General features: G+C 27.6%; 1 protein-coding gene across 1 annotated transcript; it reads left to right on the top strand.

Annotated features, from left to right (window-relative positions):
• The first annotated feature begins 6,998 nt into the window (after positions 1-6,998).
• Positions 6,999-24,176, top strand: LOC100203035 (E3 ubiquitin-protein ligase RNF185). The gene is made up of 7 exons (XM_065807746.1): positions 6,999-7,216; positions 18,355-18,373; positions 19,997-20,109; positions 21,305-21,362; positions 21,504-21,608; positions 23,796-23,817; positions 23,946-24,176. Exons 1-7 carry the CDS (start codon positions 7,074-7,076, stop codon positions 24,041-24,043), a joined length of 558 nt encoding a protein of 185 aa, XP_065663818.1. The 5' UTR covers positions 6,999-7,073; the 3' UTR covers positions 24,044-24,176.
• The last annotated feature ends 2,427 nt before the right edge of the window (positions 24,177-26,603 follow it).

Here is a 26,603-nt window from a genome sequence, read left to right as displayed (position 1 = left end):
CGGCAATTAATTTGAGACCAGCGGTTAAAAACAGTTTTTACATTTCAAAAATAAATATATCTGATTATCATATTTGCACTTCTTTTTTTTTGTATCAAAAATAAATAGAGCACAATAAATAAGTGGATAGAATAGGATATGGGCATTTTTGCACCCAAAAATTTGCTTATGTACAAAAGTATACAAAAGTGTATGTGCTGAGTTCTTCCAGCATAAAAGGCAATACAAGTATTATTTTTAATTGTTACTTAATTTTGATTAATGACTTGTAATTGATATTGAGAATATAATTTTTCTCATTGGTAGCTTCTTGTAGATACTTTATGTAGATCCAATATAGTATATAATGACTTGCAAATGAATATACAAATATTGTATTATTTGAACTGTTTATTTTTTTTTAGTTTCTATTCTTGTCGTACTAAAATGGCTTCAGTTCAAGAATTAAGCTTTGAACAGAGAGTTCGCATTACTAGATGAAGAAGGTGTTTCAGAAAGAAAAATTGCCGAAAGAATGAAAATATCAAAGACTGGAGTTCACAATACAATCAAGTATTTCAAGGAAACTGGTCAATATTGTGACTTACCACGACCTGGACAGCCTAGAAAGATAGATGAACATGGTGATTGTCGTATTACGAGAGTATCTATGTCAAACGGAAAATTAACAGCTCCACAAATAATGAGAGAATACAATGAAACTGCTGAAAAACTTGTTTGTGTCCGGACAATAAGAAACCGTTTGATGAAAGCTGGACTTGGCGTGTAGCTGCCAAAAAACCGTTGCCAAGGAAAGCAAACAAGGTGAAACGACTACGATGGGCTCGCAAACATGCTAACTGGACAATAAGTCCATGGAAAACAGTAGTATGGAGCGATGGGTCCAAGTTTGAATTATTTGGCAACAAGAGAAGAATATTTGTACGCCGGCACCAGAATGAACGTTACATTCTGCAATGCATTGTGCCTACTGTTAAGCATGGAGGAGGTTCAATAATTGTATCGGGTTGTTTTGCAGGTCACAAAATAGGAGATTTGATCAGAGTTCAGGGAATTATGAAAAAGGAGCAATACAGAGAAATTTTGGAAAATCATGCCGTTCCATCTGCTCATCAAATGGTGGTTGGACGCCAGCCTGTTTTTATGCAAGATAAAGACCCAAAGCACAAATCTAAACTTTGTACAAATTATCTGAATCAACTAGTACAAGAAAAAATCCTTACTTTAATGGACTGGCCTGCGCAGTCACCTGACCTCAATCCCATTGAGCCTCTTTTGGGATGAAAACCGTTATGTGAAGAAATTCCAAGTAAAATCTGAGGAACATTTATGGGAGTTACTACAAAAGGCTTGGAAAGCTGTAACCATGGAAACTTTAACCAAATTAATCTTTTGTATGCCAAGAATATGTAAAGCAGTAATGAAGAAACGTGATGGTTATTTTGATGAACACAAAGTTTGAAACTTGTGCAAAATAATAAAGACCTTATAATTTAAATTTTTAATGTTTGTTAAGTTTTCTATATGTTAGAAATATTTGTGAAGAAAAAACTAAATAAAGTATATTTCATGAACTAATTTGTAGTTTCTTTAATCACTGAGATCGAAAAAAACACAAACGAAAATATAACTGATAGATTTAATGGATTTTTAATAGAATTACTGTTTTCTCATCACTGGTCTCAAATTAATTGCCGGTAGTGTACATATTTTATTGTTAATTTTTTCTTTTTTGATTTCCAGTAGAATTTGAACTAATTCTAAAGTAATGAAAAATATGATTTCTATGATAATTTAAAAATAATAAAAGTTTACAATATGTTTTTGCAGCATACTTATATTTTAGTATAAGGTTTTGTTAATAATACTTCAAACATTTATATACAATTTAAAATTGATTCTATACTCATCAGTTTTAAGTTTCTTTTTTATTTAATATAAAATTAAAAAACCCATGTGCTATTATGAATTTATACATATACACTATATATATAATCAAGTGCGTGCAAAAGCATGCACATTTTTAAAAAGAAGCATGCAACATAGTTAATAAAGAGCATGCAAAAGCATGCAATTTTAGTAAAAAGTATCATGCAAAGGCATGCACATTCATAAATGTTGGCTGGGAACCCTGCTAAGGCGATATTAAACAAAAGTATTAACACCAAAAAGTAATTTTGGATTTCTATTGACATGTTTGGAAAGAAGAATATTTAACAAGTTTACGAGAATTGCATAAAAGCTTGACACACCGAAGTTGGGGATTTCAAATGAAAGTTGGCGATGTTGTGAAAATCGACGATCCAAAAGTTCCACGTTCAGTGTGGAAAATGGGCGTTATACAAAGGTTTCGATCTTCAAATGATGGTCAAGTACGTGCTGCCGAAATACGTGTCATCTCTTGCGATAAATCTGTATTATTATTAAAAGGACAGCAAATAAAATTTATCTGTTAGAAAGACATTACGATATCAAAGAACTATCACCTCAAGTAACATTTGTGAATGAAAAGAACTTTAACATTTTAAATAACAATTTAAAAGTGTCGGCCACAGTGTTGCGTTAGTTCGCTAACGCAGCAGCCAGCTGGTTTCTTGATTTTATATATAAAAGAGAAGGCGCTCTTTTCGCTCTCTCTCGCGTTTCATATTATTCAGCGTGTGACTTGGCGTATGCACTTGGCGCGATCCAAGATTTTATTGTAAATAACTAGTCGTATCTTCAAGAAATATACTGTAAAGTAATCTTAGCTACGTGATTTAATACTAGAGTCCCTTCTTAACTCTTTAATATATATACTCCACTACGCCTGTCCCTATTTTATGTCGATGAATAAGCACTCCACTGTTAGACTTTTAGCAGCAATGTTTCCCTCTTTTACGTTTTCATCATTTTTCCTTAAACAGTTTTTCGAAAAAAATTTTAAAACTCCATTTCGAAACAAATAGTTTTCGAAATTATTCCTTTTTTTTTTTGCAATTTCCAAACATCTGCTACAATATCAGTTCAATATGTTTCTTTTTAAAACTACTTCTTTTTTTGATATAGGTCATTTCAAAATAGGTTTGCTAACCGTTTTCGACAAATGTGTAAATCAAGATAAATGCAGTTTTGCTTTGAGTTATTAGTCTTATGTAAAAATCATTGGAAGCAATCTTTTCCAAAACTAAATGAAACATTAATCGTGAAAATTTCATCTCACTTGTATCCCGACTTTGATGTTGCATATCATTTGTATCCCGGCTTTATAAACTCTGTACACCGGACTGAGTAAAATTTTGATGAGTATGAATTTAGAAAACAATTTCAAGTTGCACTCATAATAAAAATTTTTTTTAGCGCCCGTCAAAAAAAAAATTAATCCGGGTAAGTTAGCGAACTTTAACGATAAGTTGGCGCAAAATATAAATATGATTACCGTAAAACGGTAATCATATTGGAAGAGTACACGGGAAAAAACGACAGTCACGTTTAAAAAGTTTTGAGAAAGTATATATTAATCATTTATTAAAGTTTTTATATAAACCATAGAAGTAAATTAGAAAAAACTATTTCTTGATTAATTTATCTGAAGTTTACATTTTTATTAAAATATTTGTAATTTTTATTAAAAATTTTTTCTTCCTAACTTTATACAAAGACTTTTATAAATGATTAATCAAAACCTTTTAAATGCGACTATGTCGTTTTTTTCCCGTGTACTTTCCATTTATAATTACTTATATATTTATATATTATTTATTATAATACTTGGAACAATTTTCAACTTTGAGCAAATGTAGGGCTAAGAGAAGAAGTTATTATTTTGAACGAAAACTGTGAAAACATGGGTCTCTTATAATAATAATAAAAAAAAAATACTTGTCCCAAGTAATGCCACTAAAAGGTATTACTTGGGACAATGGCTTAGTTCAAATTCAGGTAGCCAAGTTCAAACCCCTTCTATGAGCTTACTTGGTTCAATCAAGATGTTTCAAAAAAACTATGAATATATGTCAGTATACTAACTTGACTAACTTGAGCAGTCGTAGCGCAGCGGTTCGCGCTTGCCTTAGAAGCCAAAGACCCGCGGTTCATTGCCACCTCTGGGCAAGTTTTACTACAGCAGTAAGGAAGAAGGCACTCTTTTCAAATGCTCTTCCGCGGTGCTCCGTGACAAGACTGTATGGACTTCTTGGAGTGTTTAAAATAAAACTAAAAAAATAAAATAAAAACTCAAAATATAATAAAATAAACCATTTTTAATGAATATTTATTGAAAAAAACAATAATATAATAACATTTAACACATTTTAATGGAAATTAGAGTTTATCAAATGGTTGAATTGGAATGCAATGGAATTCATAGGTTTTAAGATTGATTACATTTATGTTAAATGAGTTTTAAGTTTATCAGTATAATCAGTATATGAACAACCAGGTTTTTGCTTATATTTGCAACTCATTTTCTTTTTTGGAATAAAGCTAAAACAAATGAAAGTACCTATTGTGTTATTAATAGTAGATCTATAACACTTGACCTTATAAAAGAGTGAAATAAGTTGAATGAAAAATGATAAAACAAACATTTTATAGGGAATAATTTTAGGGTTTTTACTTGAAATATTTATAATAAGGAGTCATTTCAAATATGTCAAGTAAAAACTGAAGACAAACACTGCTGATAAACTTTCACACAACTCTACCATCTCTGAATAATGTTTGTTAAAGCTCAACCATGAATTAGCTGTGAAATATGGGATATGAAGAAATGCCAAACTAACAAACTAAAATTACTCAATTTGTCCCAAAAAACTCCGCTGTCCCAAATAACCCTGTTTGATTAAGATTAATAACTTTATTTGTTATTTATGTAATAAGTTAAAAAAAGTTCATAGAAATTTGTTTATAACTTGTTTTTGCCACAATTAAAAGCCAAAATGTTATTATTATTTTAAGCTTGTAGCAAATAGTTTGTATAAGAAGCCAAAACAGTAACCCACTTTTTTTCTTTTTAAAATAAAGCCTTAATTTTTTAAATTTTTTATCAAAAAATAATATTTTTTAATATTGTAAAATTACATTTTTGTCCAAAAAGTACAAAAGTTCCAATAATCTCTTGTGTATCCACAAGCGTTTACAATACTACAGTGAAACATGAAATGGTCAATTAGGAAAGTTCCATGTAATTTCAGGGCTTTTCAGATAAAAAGGTCTAAAAATAAAACTAAAAATTCATCTACTTACCTTCGGTCTCCCCTACCATAGACCAATAAATATAATATATAGATCAATAAACTTTCACTGCTACTACTTCCCTGGTCAACTTTAGATTCTTTTACTTACTCTAACTTTCAGGAGCTTTAAAAGATAAAATATTGAAACGTTATTAACTGTTGAAATTAGAGAAAAATGTTACTGTTTTCTCATCTTTTTTTTTAAGCCTATTTCTTTTTCTGTAAAACGTTCTTTCCGGATATTTTTAATTTTTTATGGTTCTCTTTACATCAATTAGGGAGGCAAGTTTCAATCGTTTTCAAAATGTAGTGAATACTTTTCCATCAAAATTGTTTTTAATAATTAAGAATTTTATAATAAAATTATCACAGGAACACAATTTTTCTATCAACTAAAGTTTGCTAAGTTTCATATCACGGCGTAATTTTTGGTGAAGGTTGTTCTTACATTTTTGGAATTATTTTACTCTCGGTGAAGGTGTTTTTTCATTTTTGAAATTTATTTACCTTCGGTGAAGGTGTTCTTACACTTTCGAAATTACTTGTTTTTGAAATTAATTTCCACGCAATGTTCTCTTAACTTTCATGATATTTTCTTCAGATATTTCTTACTTTTTAAAATTTCAACAAAAATGGTCTTCTAAACTATTAATCACAATTATAATTAGTTAAAGAATTAAGAAAAAAATAAAGAAAAAATCAAGTAAGAGCAATAAACAACTTCTTTGACGAAAATGCAGTTAAATAAAAAATTTACACTATTAAAATGAAACATCGATAAAAATAAATACATATAGCTTGCTTTTTATTCCTATCTGGAGTATTGAAAAGGATAACAAAAATTACTTCAAAACAAAAATTAGGTTTTCTTAACATAAATTAACATAAATTAGGTTTTTGAGAAGCTAATTAGTTTTAAAAAAGTTCAAAATGGGCGAATAAAAAACCTGAAAAAGAAAAAAGAGTGTGTTGCAAGGAAACTTGCTACTGAGAAAACTGATAGAACTATGTTCAACCATCCTTCTTTAACCTTATAAACAATTTTTGTACTTTAAATTCAAATGTTTGATATAAAGACTTCAGAGATAAACTTATTCTTGATAATGTTGTGTTTAAATCAATACTAACAATTCATAAAACTGTTAACAAATCTTTTTTTTTTCTTGATTTTTTACCATTATTTATAATTTTATTGTATTTAAGGTTCATTACGTTATCATTGCACGACATATTAATGAGAGAAGTCAGAAAGTTTGTTTAACGTCCAAATATATATCTTCCGAGTAAACAGATATCTCCGAATCTCTAAGCACGGAATGAAAAAAATCTCTCCCTGTTCATAAATAAAGGGTCATAAACAGTTCATGGTAATTCTATTTAAATGCCCCAAATTTTTGAATCATGAATTTGAAGCTTGTTAATTAACTTTTATTTAATTTAAAATAGCATTTTTGTTGTTTTTATCTAAAACTTATTGCTCTTCACAAATGGATTAGGGTGGCAATAAAACACCATATATGTAACCAGGCGTGTCTACCAATAGGAAAATAAGAAATATTGTATTGAAAAAACGATTTCTCTCGAGAACTATGTTTTTTTTTTAACTACCGTTCAAATTACGGTCGTTATCATAGCTTCTTGTTTTGACGTAATATTAAACTAAATTTTTGTAAACATTTATTATACGATTTATTATACGAGTAAACGTTAAACTACGTTTTAAAAAGATTCACTTTAATATCTTCATTATCCCAATATCCCAATTTTTATGTGTTTTAAAAATATGATTTTAAATATTATTTAAATTTCATGCAGCCATACTAAGTAATTTTGTATACATTTGAATGAATAAATAAAATGGGTTCCACAAGAACTGAAGCAGAAGGTACAAAAAACTGTAAAACTGAAGATGAAAGAAAAGATAACTCTAGCTTTGAGTGCAATATATGTCTTGATATTGCTCAAGAGCCTGTTGTTAGCATGTGCGGACATTTATTTTGGTAAGTTTTTATTTCAATAATTATTGTTCTGTTTTGACATTCATAAATTATTTTGTTTTGTTTATTTATAATTAAGTTAAAAAACTAAATTTATCATCTGTTATTATTGTTTAGTACCATTGAAACTATTTTATACTTGATGCTAATTTACTTTTCTACCATTATACTCTTTTACAGGGTTCCCACTCTTCCTTAAAAACCTTAAATAACATTAAAAAAAAAAAAAAAAACTCCCTAAAAGTCCTTAAATAACCTTATAAAAAGTTAAAATTTGACTGCTCTCCTTAATTTCTCCTAACTTTCTTTTTTTTTTTTTATCATCTACGAAATTTTATTAAAGCAAATGGATTATGCTTATGTATAGAGAAGCATATAGTTACTTCTTTGATGAGTTAAAATCCTATACTTTTGTTTATATATATATATATATATATATATATATATATATATATATATATATATATATATATATACATACATACATACATATATATATATATGTATGTATATCATATATCAGCCCTCCGAGTATTAGAGTAAGTTTTTTAATGGTTTTTTTTTGGCTTTTTGTATTTAACTTTCACTTTCTTTAAATAATTTTATTTTGTTTTCTTTGCAAGTGAACGCCATGCTATATATATATATATATATATATATATATATATATATATATATATATATATATATATATATATAATATATATTTATATATATATATATAATATATATATTTATATATATATATTTATATTTATATATATATATATATATATATATATATATATATATATATGTATATATGTATATATGTATATATATATATATATATATATATATATATATATATATATATATATATATATATATATATATATATATATATGTATATATATATATATATATATATATATATATATTTATATATATATATATATATATATATATATATATATATATATATATATAAATATATATATATATATATATATATATATATATATATATATATATATATATTAGGGTGTCCCAAAAAACAACATTTTCGAAAAATATATGCAGAGACCCCCTTAATGTGTTCTATCTAATACAAAAACACTAGATTTAAAATTTTTTTGAATAAAAAATATTTTAAGGGGTCCCTCAAGACCCTCGAATATTTAATGGGTCCCTAATTTTTTCAAAAAAAAAGTTTTTTAAAAGTATGTCAACCTGGTACTCAAATGAAGCTAAATTATATAAAAACTTCAAAAATAATATTTAATTTGGAAAATTTTTAACTTATTTATCAAAATTGTCATAAAAATACATAAAAAATGCATTTTTTTGTTTTTTGTTAAAAAAAAGGAATTTTTCATGTAATAATACCTAAAATAACAATTCTATATTTGAAATCTATATTATTTTTGAAATTTTTATATAATTTCGCTTCATTTGAGTACCAGGATGACATATTTTTGAAAAAATTTTTTTTTGAAAATATTAGGGACCCATTAAATATTCGAGGGTCTTGAGGGACCCCTTAAAATATTTTTTATTTAAAAAAATTTTAAATCTAGTGTTTTTGTATTAGATAGAACACATTAATGGGGTCTCTGCATATATTTTTTTTAAATGTTGTTTTTTGGGACACCCTAATATATATATATATCTATATATATATAAATATATATATATATATATGTAAATATTCCTTATATATATATATATATATATATATATATATATATATATATATATATGTATATAGATATATATATGTATATATATATATATATATATATATATATATATATATATATATATATATATATATATATATATATGTATACTTAATTACAGCGAAATATATATACTTTAGGGAAAAAACTATTAGCAAGATATTAAACAAACTTCATATTAAAAAGATTGTTTTATGTTTTTCACTTATTACCTTTAGATGCCTAAATATAAAAGTAATTTCCGGAATATTTGGTTAAATAATGATATTTACACTTCTTGATTTCAGAAAGATAAAAATCTCAGCCTTGCAAGATGCAAAGTTTGTTATAAGTCATTTTCATTAGCAGGCATGGGTATAAAGGCTCTTGATGTACATGCAAAAGGAGCAAAGCACATATAGCAATTGCTTAAAGAGGGTTATGTTGTTTTGTTTCAAAGAAAATTTGCAATCAGTACCATAGAAGCCTACCTCATCAATGCAATGTATTATTTCAGATATGCTTCAGAAGGAAGCAGTTTTGAAAGCAGAATTAATTTGGTGTTTAAATATTGTTCAAAGCAAATACTCTTTTAATTGTTTAGACTTATTCTCACTTGATCTTGATATATCAGATCAAGTGAGAATAAGTCTAAACAATTTGCTTTGATGTTTCCAGATAGCAAAATTGCCAGCGACTTTTCATGTGGTCAAACAAAATCTGGCTGTATTGAAACTCATTGTTTTGCCCTTTATTTAAAAAAAATTCTAATAAAAGATCTTAACCTGCTGGATAACTTTGTATGTCTTTTTGATGAGTCTTACAATAAAGTTGTAAAGAAAGGTCAAATGGACTTACATGTGTGCTATTGGAATGAAGAGAGGAATACTTTTTGTACAAGATATTATACTTCAGAGTTCATGGGAAAAGCTGCAGCCCCAGATATTCTAAATATGTTTAAATCCTGCATGACTAGTTTGAATGCTGAAAAAATGCTTCAGGTTCCTATGGATGGCCCTAATGTAAATAAACTGTTTTTGGAAATGCTCAACAAAGAATGTCATAACAATGAATTAAGTACACTCATTGATATTGTCTGTGATTTACATACTATCAATGGATCAAACTGGTGGATCAAACCTTACAAACTGGTGCTAAATGGATCAAACCTTACAAACTGCTGCTAAAGCTTCAGATTGGAACTTAAAGAAGTTAATGTCTTCAATGTACCAAATATTTCATTAAAGTCCATCAAGAGGAAGTGATTATGAAAGAATAGCTGAGACAACAAGTTCAGATTTTCCTTACATATTTTGTGGCACTCAACGGGCTGAAAATCAAAGTGTTGCCAAGAAAGCAATAAATTTACCAAAGAGTAAGCAACCTGGACTTGGTAAATCAGGGCAAAACACTAACTTTGAACATTTAAGTGCTCGAACAAATAAAGTTTTAGTTCCTTTAAAGTTGAAGTTTTTTGAAGAAATTAGTGGCAATCTAAATTCATTCCTTGGTAGGTAATATTTAATCCAGATGCAATTTTATTGCTTTTAATGTAATATATTTTGTTTTATTGCAAAAATATAGAAATATTCTGAGATATTCTTTTCATATTATTTTTAAAATTTTGAGAAAAAATCACAAAATGTTATTTTCAATCTTGCTATTTTTTTTTCTTCTAGTTTCTTTTCAAACGGATAAACCAATGACTCCTTTTCTGGTGGTGGCACTTGAAGAACTACTACGCAACTTTTATGCAAAGTTCATTCGATTAGATGTTTCTTTTAAATGACAAAACTACAATATTTTTGTTAAAAATAGATTTGTTTAATTGCGCAAACCGGCTTTCAACCAGCAAGATTGATGTTCGTTTTTCATTGAAGTATTATCTTCAGCAACTCAAGAGTAAGAGAAAGATTACTGATGTTCAAATTGACAAGTTCAAAAAGGAAATATGTGATTTTCTTGTCTCAATGTGCACTCATATTATAGAAAAGCCCTTTGCCTTCACTGGTTGCTTGTTGTCTGGTGTGTATTTCCCCATCATTTATGGTTAATTATCACAGAAAAGTGTGATTATTTTTTTGACAAACTGTTGATGAAGCTTGTTACTTTCAAAAAAATTAGAACTTCTGTTGTTGATTTAGCTAAGAAAGAGTATTCCAGGTTCTGTAAAAGTGTGGTCGTTGATAACAAAGAAGTATTTTTGACTTTTGATAAAGATAAGGATTGTTTGGACTACTTTTTGTGGAAATACGCTGATTTAAAGATGTATGCAAATCTTTAGCACATTTTCAAAATTGTCCTCATTTTATCGCATGGATAAGTTCGAGTTGAACGTGGTTTTAGCAGCAACAAAAGTCTGATCGATGACAATATTTCCCCAGACACTATAATCTCTTTATGTTCAATCCAAGATTACCTCACATTTCATGGGTTCATGGCTCACGAAATTGAAATAACAAAAAATTAATTAGATTACTGCAAACAAGCAAGAAAGAAATATTTTGATGTTCAATGTTCAAAAGCCCTGTCTGTAGAAAAAACAGTGAAAATGGAAGCAAAAAGAAAAGTTATGGAAGGTATTGAAATTGTCAATACTTAAATTTGACAGACATTATCTATAATTGAGAATTTAAAGAAGTCATCTGATGAAATTGGATTCCGTGCTAAAAAAAGAATAGCCTAAGGTTTATGCCGTAAATATAAGTGTTTTTTTAGTTTATATCACTAAATGTAATGTCATTATTTAATGATTCTTTTTCTATTTAGATGACATTAAAGCTGATACATCATAATCTAATGCATTAAAAAGAGCTGCTTGCGAAAAACTCCTAACTGGTTCTCAGAAAGTTTTTCCGTATTTTGTTGACAAAAAGTAAAAATTAAAATGCAAGACCAGAATTTTTTTTATTACTTGATAGGCTGCCTACCTCAACCAAACCCTCAGTCGATGTAGCAGCGCTCCCTTGCGAGTCAGGCTAAAAGATAGTCGATGTAGCAGCACTCCATTGCGAGTCAGGCTATAAGATAGTCGATGTAGCAACACTCCGTGCATGGTTTACAGTAAAAAATAAATAAAAATAAAAACGTTTTATTAAAAAAAATAAAAATAAAACATTTTATTAAAAAAATAATAATAAAAACATATTAAAAAAAATAAAAATAAAAACATGGTTTATGTTATTAAAAACATTCAGAATATTTTTAAAAACATTCTGGTCAATTAAATTTGCATTTTTGCGGTTTTTTTAAAAAACAATTAATTTGTAATTAAATTAATGGTTTTAATTTTCTGACAACACGCAAATGTTGGACGAAAGTCAAAGGTAATTAAAAGTGATGTATTTGTTGACAAAAAAATCATTTTTTTTCTTTCGTACTCCCAAATGCAACTATATATATATATATATATATATATATATATATATATATATATATATATATATATATATATATAAATATATATATATATATATATATATATATATATATATATATATATATATATATATATATATATATATATATATATATATATATATATATATATATATATATATATATATATATATATATATATATATATATATATATATATATATATATATATATATATATATATATATATATATATATATATATATATATATATATATATATATATAGTTCTATAGATTGTTGCATTTGGGAAGTACGGAAGGAAAAAAATGATTCTTACGCCAACACATACGTCACTTTTAATTACTTTAGACTTTCGTCCAACATTTGCGTGTTGTCAGAAAGTTAAAACCATTAATTTAATTACAAATTAATCGTTTTTTAAAAAAACCACAAAAACGCAAATTTAATTCACCAGAATGTTTTTAAAAACATTCTGAATGTTTTTAACAATATAAGCAATGTTTTTATTTTTAATTTTTTTAATAAAATGTTTTTATTTTTAATTTTTTTAATAAAATGTTTTTATTATTTTTTTTACTGTAAATCATGCGCGGAGTGCTGCTACATCTACTATCTTTTAGCCTGACCCGCAAGGGAGTGCTGTTACATTGACTGAGAGTTTGGTTGGGGCAGGCAGTCTATCAATTAGTAAAAAAAAAAATTTTTACTTTTTGTCAACAAAATATGGAAAAAACTTTCGAACATCATATAAGAGTTCTATATATATATTAGGGCGGGTCATACTTTTTTTTTTTAGAGTTGCTAACCTGGCTATGGTCTAAAAAGTTGCTCTAGGTGCTACTTATTGTAAAAAGGCCAAAAACATTTAAAACAACAGGTGTCTTGTACTTGCAACTTTACCGCAAAGATTTACCCTTTAATGGCTTATAGCTGAAAATATAAGAAATTCATCAAGCACTTAATATGATACAGAGGCCATATCCATGGCTAGCGCAAAAAAGTATTTTTTTGGGGGTTTTATAAGCATTTTTTGCTTACTATAAAAAAAAGTTAAAAAAAAAGATGCACCCCCTTAATTGCGGCCCTGTCAACGATAAGGGGGTGTTATCGACGTCGAAACATAAAATTCACTTAAATGGTGAAGTTCTGGATATTATTAGTTCAATGAAGCAATATAATCAAACGTAATTTACAAAAAGTCTGATTTACAGCTAACACTAGGTAGTTCTGTTCTTGATGCAGTACACTGTAAAATCATTCCATGTCGCGATTCATGCCCAAAAACGGTTGAGCTTCCTGCAGAGATATCTTGGATAGCACGCTCAACTGCCTGAGAGTGACAGGGTATACCAAAAATGAAATCAAACTGACAGTGTTGAAGTTTTTCACTTTCAATAGCTGCTAGCAACGGTGGTGGTGTGAGGTTAGCTGTAGTCCAGTCAATCATATCAACGTAAGTCAAAGCATTGGCGTTTAGCTTGATACTTGACTTATCAAAAACACGCACAGAAGAACTACACGAAGTACTTCTCAAATTAATTATTTTTTCACAACAGAAATGTCGCACAGAATCATCATTGTCACAAACACCAGAAAGAAGAATGTTTTCGGAGTGGGCAAAGTAGTTGTTGTTCTGCAACACAGGCTTTAATATTTTCCAATCTTCTGCTCCAAGCTCATGACACTGCTTCAGCAAGTAAAAAAAGTTCTTTGCACCATCAGCGCAAGAAGGATGACTCTTGATATTGAACCATGAAGGAGCGTAAACATTTACTATAAAGCGTACAATTTTGTATAGTGATGGGGAACAGACTTCTTTTAACATATACAATCTCAAAATTCTGTTGGCTTTTGTCAGCCATCTAGCATGGTTTAAATTTCCTGGCATTGCGTTCTGTAAAGACCTAATTTCATCACTATTTGAATAACCTTGCTGCACTGCTAAGCATGCTCTAAGAAGATATATTTGATCTGTACTTAGACTGTTCTTAACCTCATCATTAATCTCAACCACTTTTCCTAACATAGCTTAAACTTTGAAATTGGTAAATCCTTGGGGTCAAAGTCTAGCGCACTCATAATTACACCACTGGAACTACTAGGACCTCTTGTACATCCTCCATCAATAGCAGAAATGTATTTCCGAAAATGGTAGTTCATTAGCATGTAACAGGCAAACAAGCTATTGCAGTGGTTTTGCAACGCCTTTCTCTAATTTTCGAATCACAGCATTTCTTTTGCCTGTATTGGTTACTGTACCGTCACAAACAACTGGTAGTAGCGTACTTGCTGAATTTGTATTTGCAATTATCGATAATATCTCATTTGCAACGTCAACTGCTTTACCTGTTTCTGGCATTACATGATCAATGTAGTTATTGTTTGGAAATGATACAATAACATAATGTTCTTCCTTTATGCTTCTACGTATACCAGACTTCTCAACAAAAGTTAAGTCTTTCTTCCCATCAAATCCAATACAAATTAGTTCTTGCATCTCGGCAGCATGCTTAGAAACTTGTTTCTGCCGCCAAAGACCTCTCTGACGTCTAAGTTTTGCAGGATCTATTGCAGTTTCTGCCGACAATAGCTTCATATCTTTTAGCACTGCATTCACTACAAGACAAGCTTCTCTGTTACTAATCTTGCATCTGTCCAAAGCTTTGCACAACTCCGGATATTGTTTCATGTTTCTGGGTGCTGCAAGACCATCATCAGATTTACCACTGGAAATTTCATAATCAAGAACTTCATCACCCATGTTTAGTTGAAGTTCTACGTCCTCACCACCATCATCATCAGCATCATCACTCATGTTGTTGTAGATATAATTTATTTTTGTCTCATTTTATTTTCTGATTGCGCTCAAATTTTAAACGTTTGACTGCTCTCATTTCTTTCTTCTGCAACATACCTGTAGCTTTTATATCTATAGCACCTATATACATTTTCCTTTCAGTTTTTTGGTCCAACCAGAAAGACCATTCTGTTGGAGGTATTTTATGCGACAGTGGACAAATACATTGTGAATTCTCTTGTATACCGCTGTCAACACATTTACAAGTACATATATCAAATACAGTTTGTAATGATTTCAAACAGTCTTGGTAGTTGATGGATGTCTTCTTAGAACTGGGATATTTAGCAAGACCCTTAACTTTATCAATCAATTTCTTTATACGATTGACTACACTCTTTGTGTCAATTACTGGGATACTCGCAGTGTTGTAGATACTTACAACTTCATGTGCAACAGCTGTCACTCTCTTCTGCATACAATCATATTTATTGTGCTTTAAGTAGTAGTCATACAGTCTGTAAACATTACTAGATGTAGGAAGTTGATTTTTTTTATAACTGCAGGCTGCCCCAGAACTGAGTGTTTAGTCCCAAGTCTTGTGCTGACGGACGCCATTTATTAATACTCAATACAATGGAAACCAACTTGTCCAAACAATATCATATAACAATTAGAAAAGATTGATTATAAACAACTGATTGAAATAAACCCTGTTGTAGCAAGAATCAATTACCACTTTTTTTAAACAATCTAAAATATAAAACAGAACATGTTAAACACATATATTACTGTAATACAGGGTTTGATGAGGGTAAATTTACGATATGCTAGGATTACTTTTGGTTGAGTTAAGGTAATGTATGATTAATTTATGGTTACTTAGACTTATCTAATCTCATTTCATGTACCAGCGAATGTAATATAAACTAAACGCAGTGAACACTAATAAGAATATGCCTTTATAAAATTGATATACGTTTTCACATTATTTCCACATTTTCAACTACAAGTTGCAAGTACTTACTGAGCTTAAAATTTAAAAAATCTTATGGTCCCTAGATTTTGGACCAATAGAACAACTTTTTATGCTATAGCCGCAAAAAAAAAAAAGTATGACCCGCCTTAATATATATATATATATATATATATATATATATATATATATATATATATATATATATATATATATATATATATATATATATATATGTTTTCTCCTTAATTCTCTTTACTTTTTCCTTCAAAAAATTGTCATTTGCGACCAAATCTCCTTAAAATCCTTCATTTTAGTCCTAGTTTTAATAGTGGGAACTCTGTTTTAGCCATTTTGACTTGTTTAAAAATCAATTAATTACATTTAATTTTTTTAAAATTATGTTAAATATAATATTTTTATTACTTGAACTCTATCTTTTTATGTAAAAAAAAAAAAAAAAAAAAAAAGAAGAAAGAAAGTACTTATGATGAATTTATTACTAATGTTAGCGTTTTTGTTATAATTTATTTCAACATCAAGTTGAATTATTATTTTCAGATCCTTGTTTTGATTTGAAGTTATAATAAGTATGGATTTTTCTTTTCTAGACACTGTAGAAAAGTAATTGATGCTAATAATTTACAAAATATATTTTTCATATAAATTATTGTGTTTATTATACTCATACTTTGATTCTAAAGTGTAACATACAGTTTCAAGTTAATATTGTGTGTAACCTTGTTGTATATAAGGCCGGCATCTATTGCTAAAAAAGTTTTCAAAAAAAGATGGTTTTTATACATATTTAGTTGCTGAATTTTAAGAAAGGTGTTTTGATGAGCTAAATAAACTGATTAAAAAACAAAAAGTTTTTAGATTTTTACTGTCCTAATAAACAGGTAATCAAGGTCAAAGTTTTGCTGTATATAGGAATCATCCTATATAGTTTTAACTGGGATAGTTTCTAATAACTAAAAATAGATTTCTACTTTTCTTTTTTTATGCCCATACAATTAATGTTTTTAATTTTAAATTTAGTGTACTCTTCAGTAAATTGCCCAACAAATGCTATGCCTCAAAGGAAGACTGTAATTGAAACAAAGATATTTTTATTAACCAAGTTTTACTGCTGAAAATGCTTATTTCACATTTCGAAAAATCCATGTAATTTTCGTAAAGAAAAAAAGTTTAATCCATAATTTTATATAATCTATATATATTTTATATTACTATCAATATTAATCTCAGACTCAAATATTTCTTCTGACTATTTTTCATCATCTCAACGGTCTTTTCAAATATCGATCACAGTGATTGATATTTGAAAAGACCTGTGCATATTATACCAGCTTTATTAGAAGAAAAATTTTTTGTGGAATAATTATAACAATAGTAATAATGAACAAAATCAAGTGCCTAATCTGGTGTAGCACATCTATTTTATCTCTTTTAGTCAAGATATAAAAATTGAACCTTGATCATTAAGTAAATCATTTTGGAAAGGACTTGGAGGGTTTGTCACTGCTATATGTGGTTGCCTCAACATTAGGTCATTTTATGTGTTGCACTAGCAAATTTTTATTTAGTCATAATGTTTTCTGTCTAAATTTACCCGATTTAAATATTCTGTAACAAACTGAATAACAGATTCTTTTTGTTAAACCTGTTATTTTTCAAACATATTGTCATATTTATCAGTTCATCAGATGATGATCTAAAAAGTGAAAATATTTTGCTGCAAAATTCATCAAATAAATTTGGCATAAAAATAAGTTAATCTGGACATTCATAGAGTTTGCTCTTGAGTAAAATCCCTGAAGTAAAACCATGTGTCATGGTCCAAAATTAGCAGGCAGAGTTGTTGTTAAAATTGAAAGCAAATATAAAATAAATATTATGATTAGCTCATGGAAAAATAATTGCCCAAATGTACAAGTTGCATATTTAGTAACAAATAAAATTAAAAAAAAGAATTATTTCTGAAATTTTGCAGAAGTTGCAGCCATTCAACGATACAGTTTCTAAGCAACTATTATAGTTCAAATGTTGTTTTCCTATTTTAATATGAAATTTAAATTTACTTACAATTTATATTTATACATACATACATATCTTTTTCATTCATTTTTTATAACAGTTATTTAAATCCAACAAGGTCCAATAAATAGTTTTTAAGTTATAAAGATATGTTATATCTAAAGTATATATAAGTTTTATTATCTTACTCTTTACTTGTTATATCTAAAGTATTTTTTTTTTTTAGTTGGCCATGTTTGCACAGAGTAAGTACATTATTTATTTATTATCTTAGTTTGAATATGTTAATGAGAGTAAATTAACACAAACATTATACATTTTTAATTTTAGACGATCCCTTAGACTTTCTTTTTTTTTTTTTAAATAAGAAAGTCTAAGAGATCGTCTAAAATTAAATTCATAAGTCCATAAATTGTGCAACACAACACTTATATGCACTACACTTATATGCAACACTAAACTTATTTCAAAAAAGTAAGTAATCTTAAGCTCATTTATGCGGCGATTTTCATTTAACTTTATTAGCATCATTAACTTTATGAGGTGTTTTGATTTTTTATTAAACTTAAAGCTGTGTGAGAAAAAACTTATGATCTTTTTTTTTTGTTTATTAGTGAAATTTATTGTTGCTTATTTTATGGACAATGCCTTAGTATAATGAATTACAACAAAAACATGTTTTAAATATTCAACTTAGTTTTCAACTAAATTTAATTGAAGATTGAGAGAGAATAATATAAAATTTCCCCCTTTTTTTTCTTCATTAATTTACTTTTAATTAAACTGTTTCTTATTAGTCGTATTTTAGTAGTCAGATGTTTTAATTTTTTTTCTTGAGTATTTTCACCTCAGATAAAAAATACCAAGAAAAATTATTATACCGGACTGATGATTATCATAGCGCATGACTCAAGTAAGAAATATAAACTATTTCAGTCGCTGGCAGGGCGACTGCAAAAAAAACCGGAGGGCAAACCCCTGCTCTATTATAAGATTTGATATTAAACACAAACAGGAACACTATTAATAGACTTGATGTTAAACACAAACATGAACACTATTAATAGACTTAATGTTAAACACAAACATTATGAACTCTATTAACAGACTTGATGTTAAACACAAAGATTTTGAACTCCAGTAATAGACTTGATGTTAAACACAAGCGTTTTGAACTCTATTACATCATTTTTATTTTAAATAGAGTAGTAATTTATATATATATGTATATATATATATATATATATATATATATATATATATATATATATATATATATATATATATATATATTACCAGATGACAATTATGGTTGTCAATAAAGTACATATGCAATCAAAATGAGATGGATATTTGAAAAAATACACACAAATGTAGGTAATGGTTTTAGGTATAAAATTTACAATAATATTTAGGTCAAAATTTAAAAAAAGTCTTGTTTAAACTTTTTAAATATTTTCATATATAATTTCGTAAAAGAATATATTTATATTCATAATCTAGTGAAAATATTTATTTCCATGTATAATCTTGTAATAAAGTTTATAAAAATATATTTAAAAAAGGGAGTATATGAGAGGTTCACATACTATGAAAACAAGATTAAGAAATGGTTGACGTTTTTTGCATATGTGCTTTATGACCTTCACTTTTAATTTTACTTTCGCTTGAAAGTCAGTGCAGATCTTTACTCGTTGAATGTTAATGTACTCAAGTCAAGTTATCTCATAGTTTTCTAGATAACCTTTCTTCGACTTACTTTAATTTGTTTTTTCTATTAGTTTCTATTATTCAATAGTGTTCTATTATGGCAATCAAAAAATATGCTAACAGTAATTATTTTTGAGTTTACAATTTTTGTTATAAAGTGGATAGAAACACGTCCTGCTCGCCCAATGTGCCCTGTATGCAAAGCTGCTATTAGTAAAGACAAGGTAATTCCTATCTATGGTAAAGACAATCCTAGCCAAACTGATCCTCGGTAAGCTATTAAAATTGATTTTTTTTTATTCTGCAAAAAAAAATTTCAATGACTGATTATGTATACAATTTTGTTACTTTTTATTGGTTATCTATTCAATTGTTTACTATTTATCGGTTATCTATTCTATTGTATTAGAGAATTGTAATAAAAAAAAAGGTACAAACTATTTATAGGTAATATAAAGAAATAAAGTATGCAGAGAATCGGTACATAAATTTGCTGAAGGTTATGGATTGAGCAGATCTATGTATAAAGAAGATCTATAATGACGTTAATGTTATATTTGTCATTAAACTTGCTCAATGTAACAAAGCAGAGTATATATTAGAGTAGAGAGTAATTATTTTGATAAATACAATATTTATCAAATCATTTTTTTATTAGTAAATCTTCAATTTTTTTATGTTTACAGGTATTTTAGAATTCTTTTATAATTCATATATGTTATTTTGATGCTGTTGAAAATGACAAACCCCAGAACTTAACATGGCATGTTGAAATCATTTATGTTAAGGTTAAGGTTAATGCTAAGATTAACCTTAACCTTAACATAAATGATTTCAACTAAGCATCTCTTTATCCAGCTTGTCAATTTCTTACTCCAGATTCTATTCTTTATCTCTATAGATCTCAAATCCGCCCTTGTATGGAATATTGTTGTTATATCTGGAGCGGATCTTTGAATTACGCCCTTTCTCTTTTAGGCAAAGTGCAAAAACGCATTGTAAGCATAAACCAACCTTTAACCATTGTCACATTGTTATAATGTTGCTACTCTTTCTCTTTTCTATAAATACTGAGCACTGCTCTACAGAGCTAGTGTCTCTTATGCCATCTACTAAGATTTATTCTTGTGTTACTCGTCATTCAATTAAGTCTCATCCTTTTATGTGGCTGTTACTAAGTGCTCCAAAAATTCTTATTTGTCTGGTATTTTTCTTCAAACATCGTTTCTTTGGAATTTGCTCCCTTCTTCTTGATTCATATAATTTGCAATCTTTTAAGTCGTCTGTTAATCGTTGTCTTGCTATATAAACTTCATCTTTTCTCTTCCAGTAACTCCCAACTTTAATAGTAGTTGCTTGCAGGCTTGAAGTGAGGAGTTGAAATGAAGAGTTTGAAAAAAAAATTGAAAGAGAAAAATGTTTTCTATTTTAACTTTGTTGAGGATAATATTTGTATATTTTTATAGTGAAAAGCTACCCCCTCGTCCGCAAGGGCAAAGAACTGAACCTGAAAACAGCTACAATGTAAGTATTGAAGCTAAAAAGTCAAGTTAAATTTTCATGTTTTTTTTTTTTTTAAACTTTTTAAATTATTTTAACAGTTTTTAATATGTTATTACTTATTGATATTCTGGTATCATAAGCGTAATTTACTTTTTCAATCAGCCATTCAACAATTTCACTAACTTCGGTGGTTTTAATGCACATAATGGTGGTGGCTTGCAATTTTCATTTGGTATTGGTGCATTTCCATTCACATTTTTTTCAGGAGTAAGTTTATTGACAAATTGTTTCATTATACTGTTTTTCATTGTGTGTCATTATTGTTTAATATCTATACAAATTTTTTTTTCACTTCTTTTAAAACAAATTAGTTTTATAGGTCTAATGATTTTCTAGTTTTATCACATTAACAAATTAATGTAACTTGATTTAAACCTAAAACCCATGGTGTCTAATAGATCTTGAAAAGGTCTTCAAAAATTTCACTTATAAGTAAGTTTTATGTGAATCCTGGATTATTTTAATTAGTTTTTATTAAGTTTAACGCAAAGTTTGTTTTGAAGCACTGATAAAGTAAAAGTGTTTAAGTTAGTCTAACAATACTATATGATATGTGAACTTTACAAGTGATTTGATGATTGAAAAATTACTTAAAAGATCACAAATATTTTTAAGAGGCGTGACACTGGTTTGTAAGAGACGTGACACTAGTTTGGTTTAATAAACTCAGAGTTGTGACAATGGCCAAGTGAAACCGTAGCAGACACAGGATTTAATGTTTTAATAATGATATTTTCTGGCATTGTGAAAACTCCAAAATTAAGTATGTTCATGTTTATGTCAAATAAAAATGTTTTGTAGAAAATTGCTGCGATTGGAGCTTGGGAAAAAAAGTATTCCAAAAAGTTTGAAGCTCCAATCCCAAATGTGAGGGTGATTAAATTATAAAATATTCTAACTATATTATACTCAATTTGAATTCGTCAACAGGTTTTAAATTTCATTTAATATTCATTAAGTGTTCAAAACTTGTGATTATGAAAAATTCACCACCCCCTTATTTTGAGGAGAGTGGAAAACACAGAATCAAAACTTTGTCAAACTAAAAGATTATTAAATGAAATTAAAAATCGATGAATTTGAATTCAGTATAAGATAGTACATTAAAGTATTTTGTAAACTTATTACCATCACATTCCCAGGCTCCAATCACTGCAAATATTCTTATTTGACATAAACACGAACATACTTAAATTTGTTGTTTTTACAATGCCTGAAAGTGTCATTATTAAAACATTAAATCCTGCATTTGCTACTGCCTAAAGTAGGCCTTTGTCATAACTCTTAGTTTATTGAACCGAATGAAACAACTGCATAACTATATACTTTAGGTGCAATCTACTTAATTATTACTTGCAAAACATTAACAATGCACACCAGAAGCATTAACCTGACCACTATTCTTATACTGCATAGCACTCTAAATCCTTTGATATTTTACAATTGTTAATGGAATTAGTTTTTTTGATGGGGTTGTTTAAATTTTGCTTCGACAAAATTTAAAAACTTAAAAAACGCCTCTTAGTATGTTTGAAAGGTTATATAGCATATAACCTTTATACATACTCTTAGTATGTATAAAGGTTATATTTATTCAAGCTTTATAGATAAAGCTTGAATAAATGCATTTTTTTGGTCCGTTCATATAAGGTTGATTGTGATTTTAACAGGGTGTAATAACTGCTTGGAAGTGTTTTATCTTTAATGAGAACTTTTCAAACCTTTTAAAGTATTTAATATTGAAATATAAGTTCAGGCGCAGCGTACGCATATTGCGCCCTAACTCATGTTTCAATAATATGTACACAGTTTTAGAAAGTACTGTTATTAACAACCCATAATATTATAAACTATCCAAAAGTAATTAGCGACTTTTATAGAGATGTATACAAAAATAATTTAAATTTTTTTTAAAAAATAGTCCGTTTAATGACTTAAATCCTTTTGCTTACAGTTTGTTGGCGTTTTGAGAAGTAAATATTTTGCCATTTAAATAGCTACCGCAAGAGTTGTTTGAACTATACATATCAATTTATTTTTAAAAAATTTTTCAAGCTATAGCAGTTTTGAAAATTGATTTACAAGTTAAATGAGCTTTCAAGGTTGTTTAATAGTTAATTGGTTTAACAATGCTGAAAATTGTTATTATAATATATTTTTATTTGAATTTAATATTTAAATTAATATTATTAATAACTATTAAAATAGTGAACTGGGTTAGCAAGATTAACAGCTGTTATTTAAATTTTTTTGACTTTATTATTGAAACTGTTAAATTATGACTGGGCTAACAGAGCTGAGCCTTAATATTATAATTAATGCTGAGATTGTTAAAACAAGACTGAAAATTTGTTAATATTTAAAATGTGTACTGTGGCATGTTTTATTTTATAGACCTTTGGGTCAAGAAATTCAGGTGAGATATTATTTTTACTTTTATTTTAAATATTCTCAATTCTTTTTAGACAGTATTTTTTTTATTCATTCCAAAATTTAATTTTCATAAATTGTATGCAATGTCAATAAAAGCTCGCTTCTTTTTAGGCGAGGGAACAACTGTCCAACAACAAGACGAACAGTTTCTATCAAGAGCTTTTTTATGGATGGCCCTCTTATTTTTAGTTTGGCTATTCTTGGCTTAAGCGCGTAAAATAACGAACAATTAAAATGAACTTTATTATTATTTTTATTTTTTTTATATTTTGTTATTAATAAAAATTGTATTTTATCGAAATGTAATTCGAAATCGAAACAATCGAAAACTGTTTCATAGAAGTTTGAAACATAATTCGTTTTTATTTTATAACTTAAAGCATGTGTTTCTAATAATTAAAAACATAAAATATGTATTTTTATTATTAAAAACTAGTATGTTTAAAACTGTTATATTTTTTTAGTTATCTTAAACGCCTTACAAATACATACCGAATATGTGCATTTTATAGTGACAATTTGTGACAACAATGGGTGACAATTTTATTTAATTACAAATTATTTTAATTATTTTAATTACTACATAAAAACATTTCCCTAATTTAATATATATTTATTAATGATGGCTTAATTTTTTCTGTGAAATATTTATAGATATTATTTGCGATGTTGTCTGACTACTAATAGGGTATTTTGTTCTTCATTTTGAGATGAGCCAACAAATTGCTGGATTATTTCGATATTTCTTTCTGCACAACGATTTGTAACACATAAGTTTTTGATTAAAAAAAACAAAGTTATTGTAAGGTTTAAGATCTTAGGTTGCCTTTGGTATAAATGGTATAAAACCAAACCTTAATTCCACTAAATCCATTTAAAAATAAACCAACTTTTCACCTGTAACTAAATCTTTCAATTGAGTCTCATCATTATAAACAATAAACGTTGATTTTTCAATGTTTATAAGTTCTATTTCCCGGACTTAACGCTTTGTTTCCCGGACTTTGTTTCCCGGACTTAACGTTTGTGTTTGTTTCCCGGACTTAACGGAATGTTTATGAGTTCTATTTCCCGGACTTAAAAAAGTAAAGTTTCTAAAATGGCTGATTTAGCTTGGAAATCAAGATGTGAATCGGCTAAAACCATAATAACTGTTTTAGGAGACAAGTACCAAGAATAAGCTTACACACCCTTTAACAGTGTGTTACCTGCCATAAGTTTCATTCTTTTTGTATAACTTATGCATTATTGATAGCTCTAAAGTCATTTAAAACAGAATGCTTAGCAAGACTAGACTTCAAAAGCATGGGTGTATGCAAGATTCAGATTATAAAATAAATATTGGAAACATTTTCTTTTTGTTGTTTATGTAGGTAATTGATTACTGGTGATGAAGTTTCAAGAACTCGGTGATATGGAATTTGCCCATAAAACAAGCTGCATGACTGGCTCCACGCTGATAAATTTTAAAATCTTTTAACTTATTAGAGTAAGTGCTAAAATAAAAACCAAGAAATATTCTAAAAGAATATTTCCATATCTTCTTCAAGTTGGATTGGAGTTTCTTAGTTGAGCCTTACTTTTAATCCTAGTTAAAGCATTGTACACATGTTTAATGTGTCGTTAACAAATACGATGTCTACGCATTAACCAAAGCAGTGGTTATTTTAAAATTCTTGTTAAAATCATAATTGCTTCATCTAATCTTTCTGTAATAGTGGTATAGCAGTAGTGTCAGCAGGCCCGGTATAAGTACTTACTGCAAAAGCTTTGTCGAGTACTTCAAAACACTCCAACAAGTTTTGTAAAACTATAACCTGATCAAATGCTTTCCCACTGATACTTTGTACAACTCATTGAAGAAGATCATCTTACGCCGAATAATTTATTGCATCATAATAAATCAAAACTACCTCCAAATAGTGTGTGTGTGTGTATACATACATATATATATATATATATATATATATATATATATATATATATATATATATATATATATATATATATATATATATATATATATATATATATATATATATATATATATATATATATATATATATATATATATTATATTGGTCTTCATTTGCTCAGTTTATTGATAAATTTGATGGTATATTTTTTGTTTAATGTTATATACATATAAGTTATATATGTTATGCATTATATATGGTACATGTATTTTTAATATTTGAAGTATTTTGTTAAATTAATTATTTTAAATATTAAATATTAGTAATATTAAAAAGTAGTAAATTTCATGTAAAAAGCAGACAATCATTCCAGTCATCCTTCAGTCTTTCTTTAAGTTATAACCAGTAGTACTTAATAATGATACATGAAGAGATTTAAAGTTTTAGCTCTCAAATCTAAACAGTTTAAAAGCGAAAGAGTTTTGAAATTCAGCCTAAAACGACCTCTTTTTAACAGTCCGCCATTACAGGCTTTGTAGCTGAACGTTCTAATAATTAATTTAAGGTCTAGTAGATAAAAATAAATAAAAATTGGTACCCAACCCATTTTTGAGGGTGTTAAATTTAAAAATAGAAAAAAAATAACGCAATTTAAATTTTTTTAATGTTATTTTTTAATTTTAAAATGGTAATCCAAATTTTCTGTCTTATGCAGTTAAACGAAATAGGAGTTGTTAGTCTATCTAAATAAAAATGATGGCTTTGTTGTTTGAAAAAAGTTTCTTTCTTGAGCTTACATTCTCTATTATAGTTTTTATCGCAATACTTTTCTTGAGTATATTTAGGTTCTAGT

Source organism: Hydra vulgaris, chromosome 10 (assembly GCF_038396675.1).
Source record: "Hydra vulgaris chromosome 10, alternate assembly HydraT2T_AEP".
Classification (NCBI taxonomy): Eukaryota; Metazoa; Cnidaria; class Hydrozoa; order Anthoathecata; family Hydridae; genus Hydra; species Hydra vulgaris.
The sequence above is the reverse complement of the archived record's forward strand: the minus strand, read 5'-3'. Positions and strand labels throughout refer to the sequence as shown.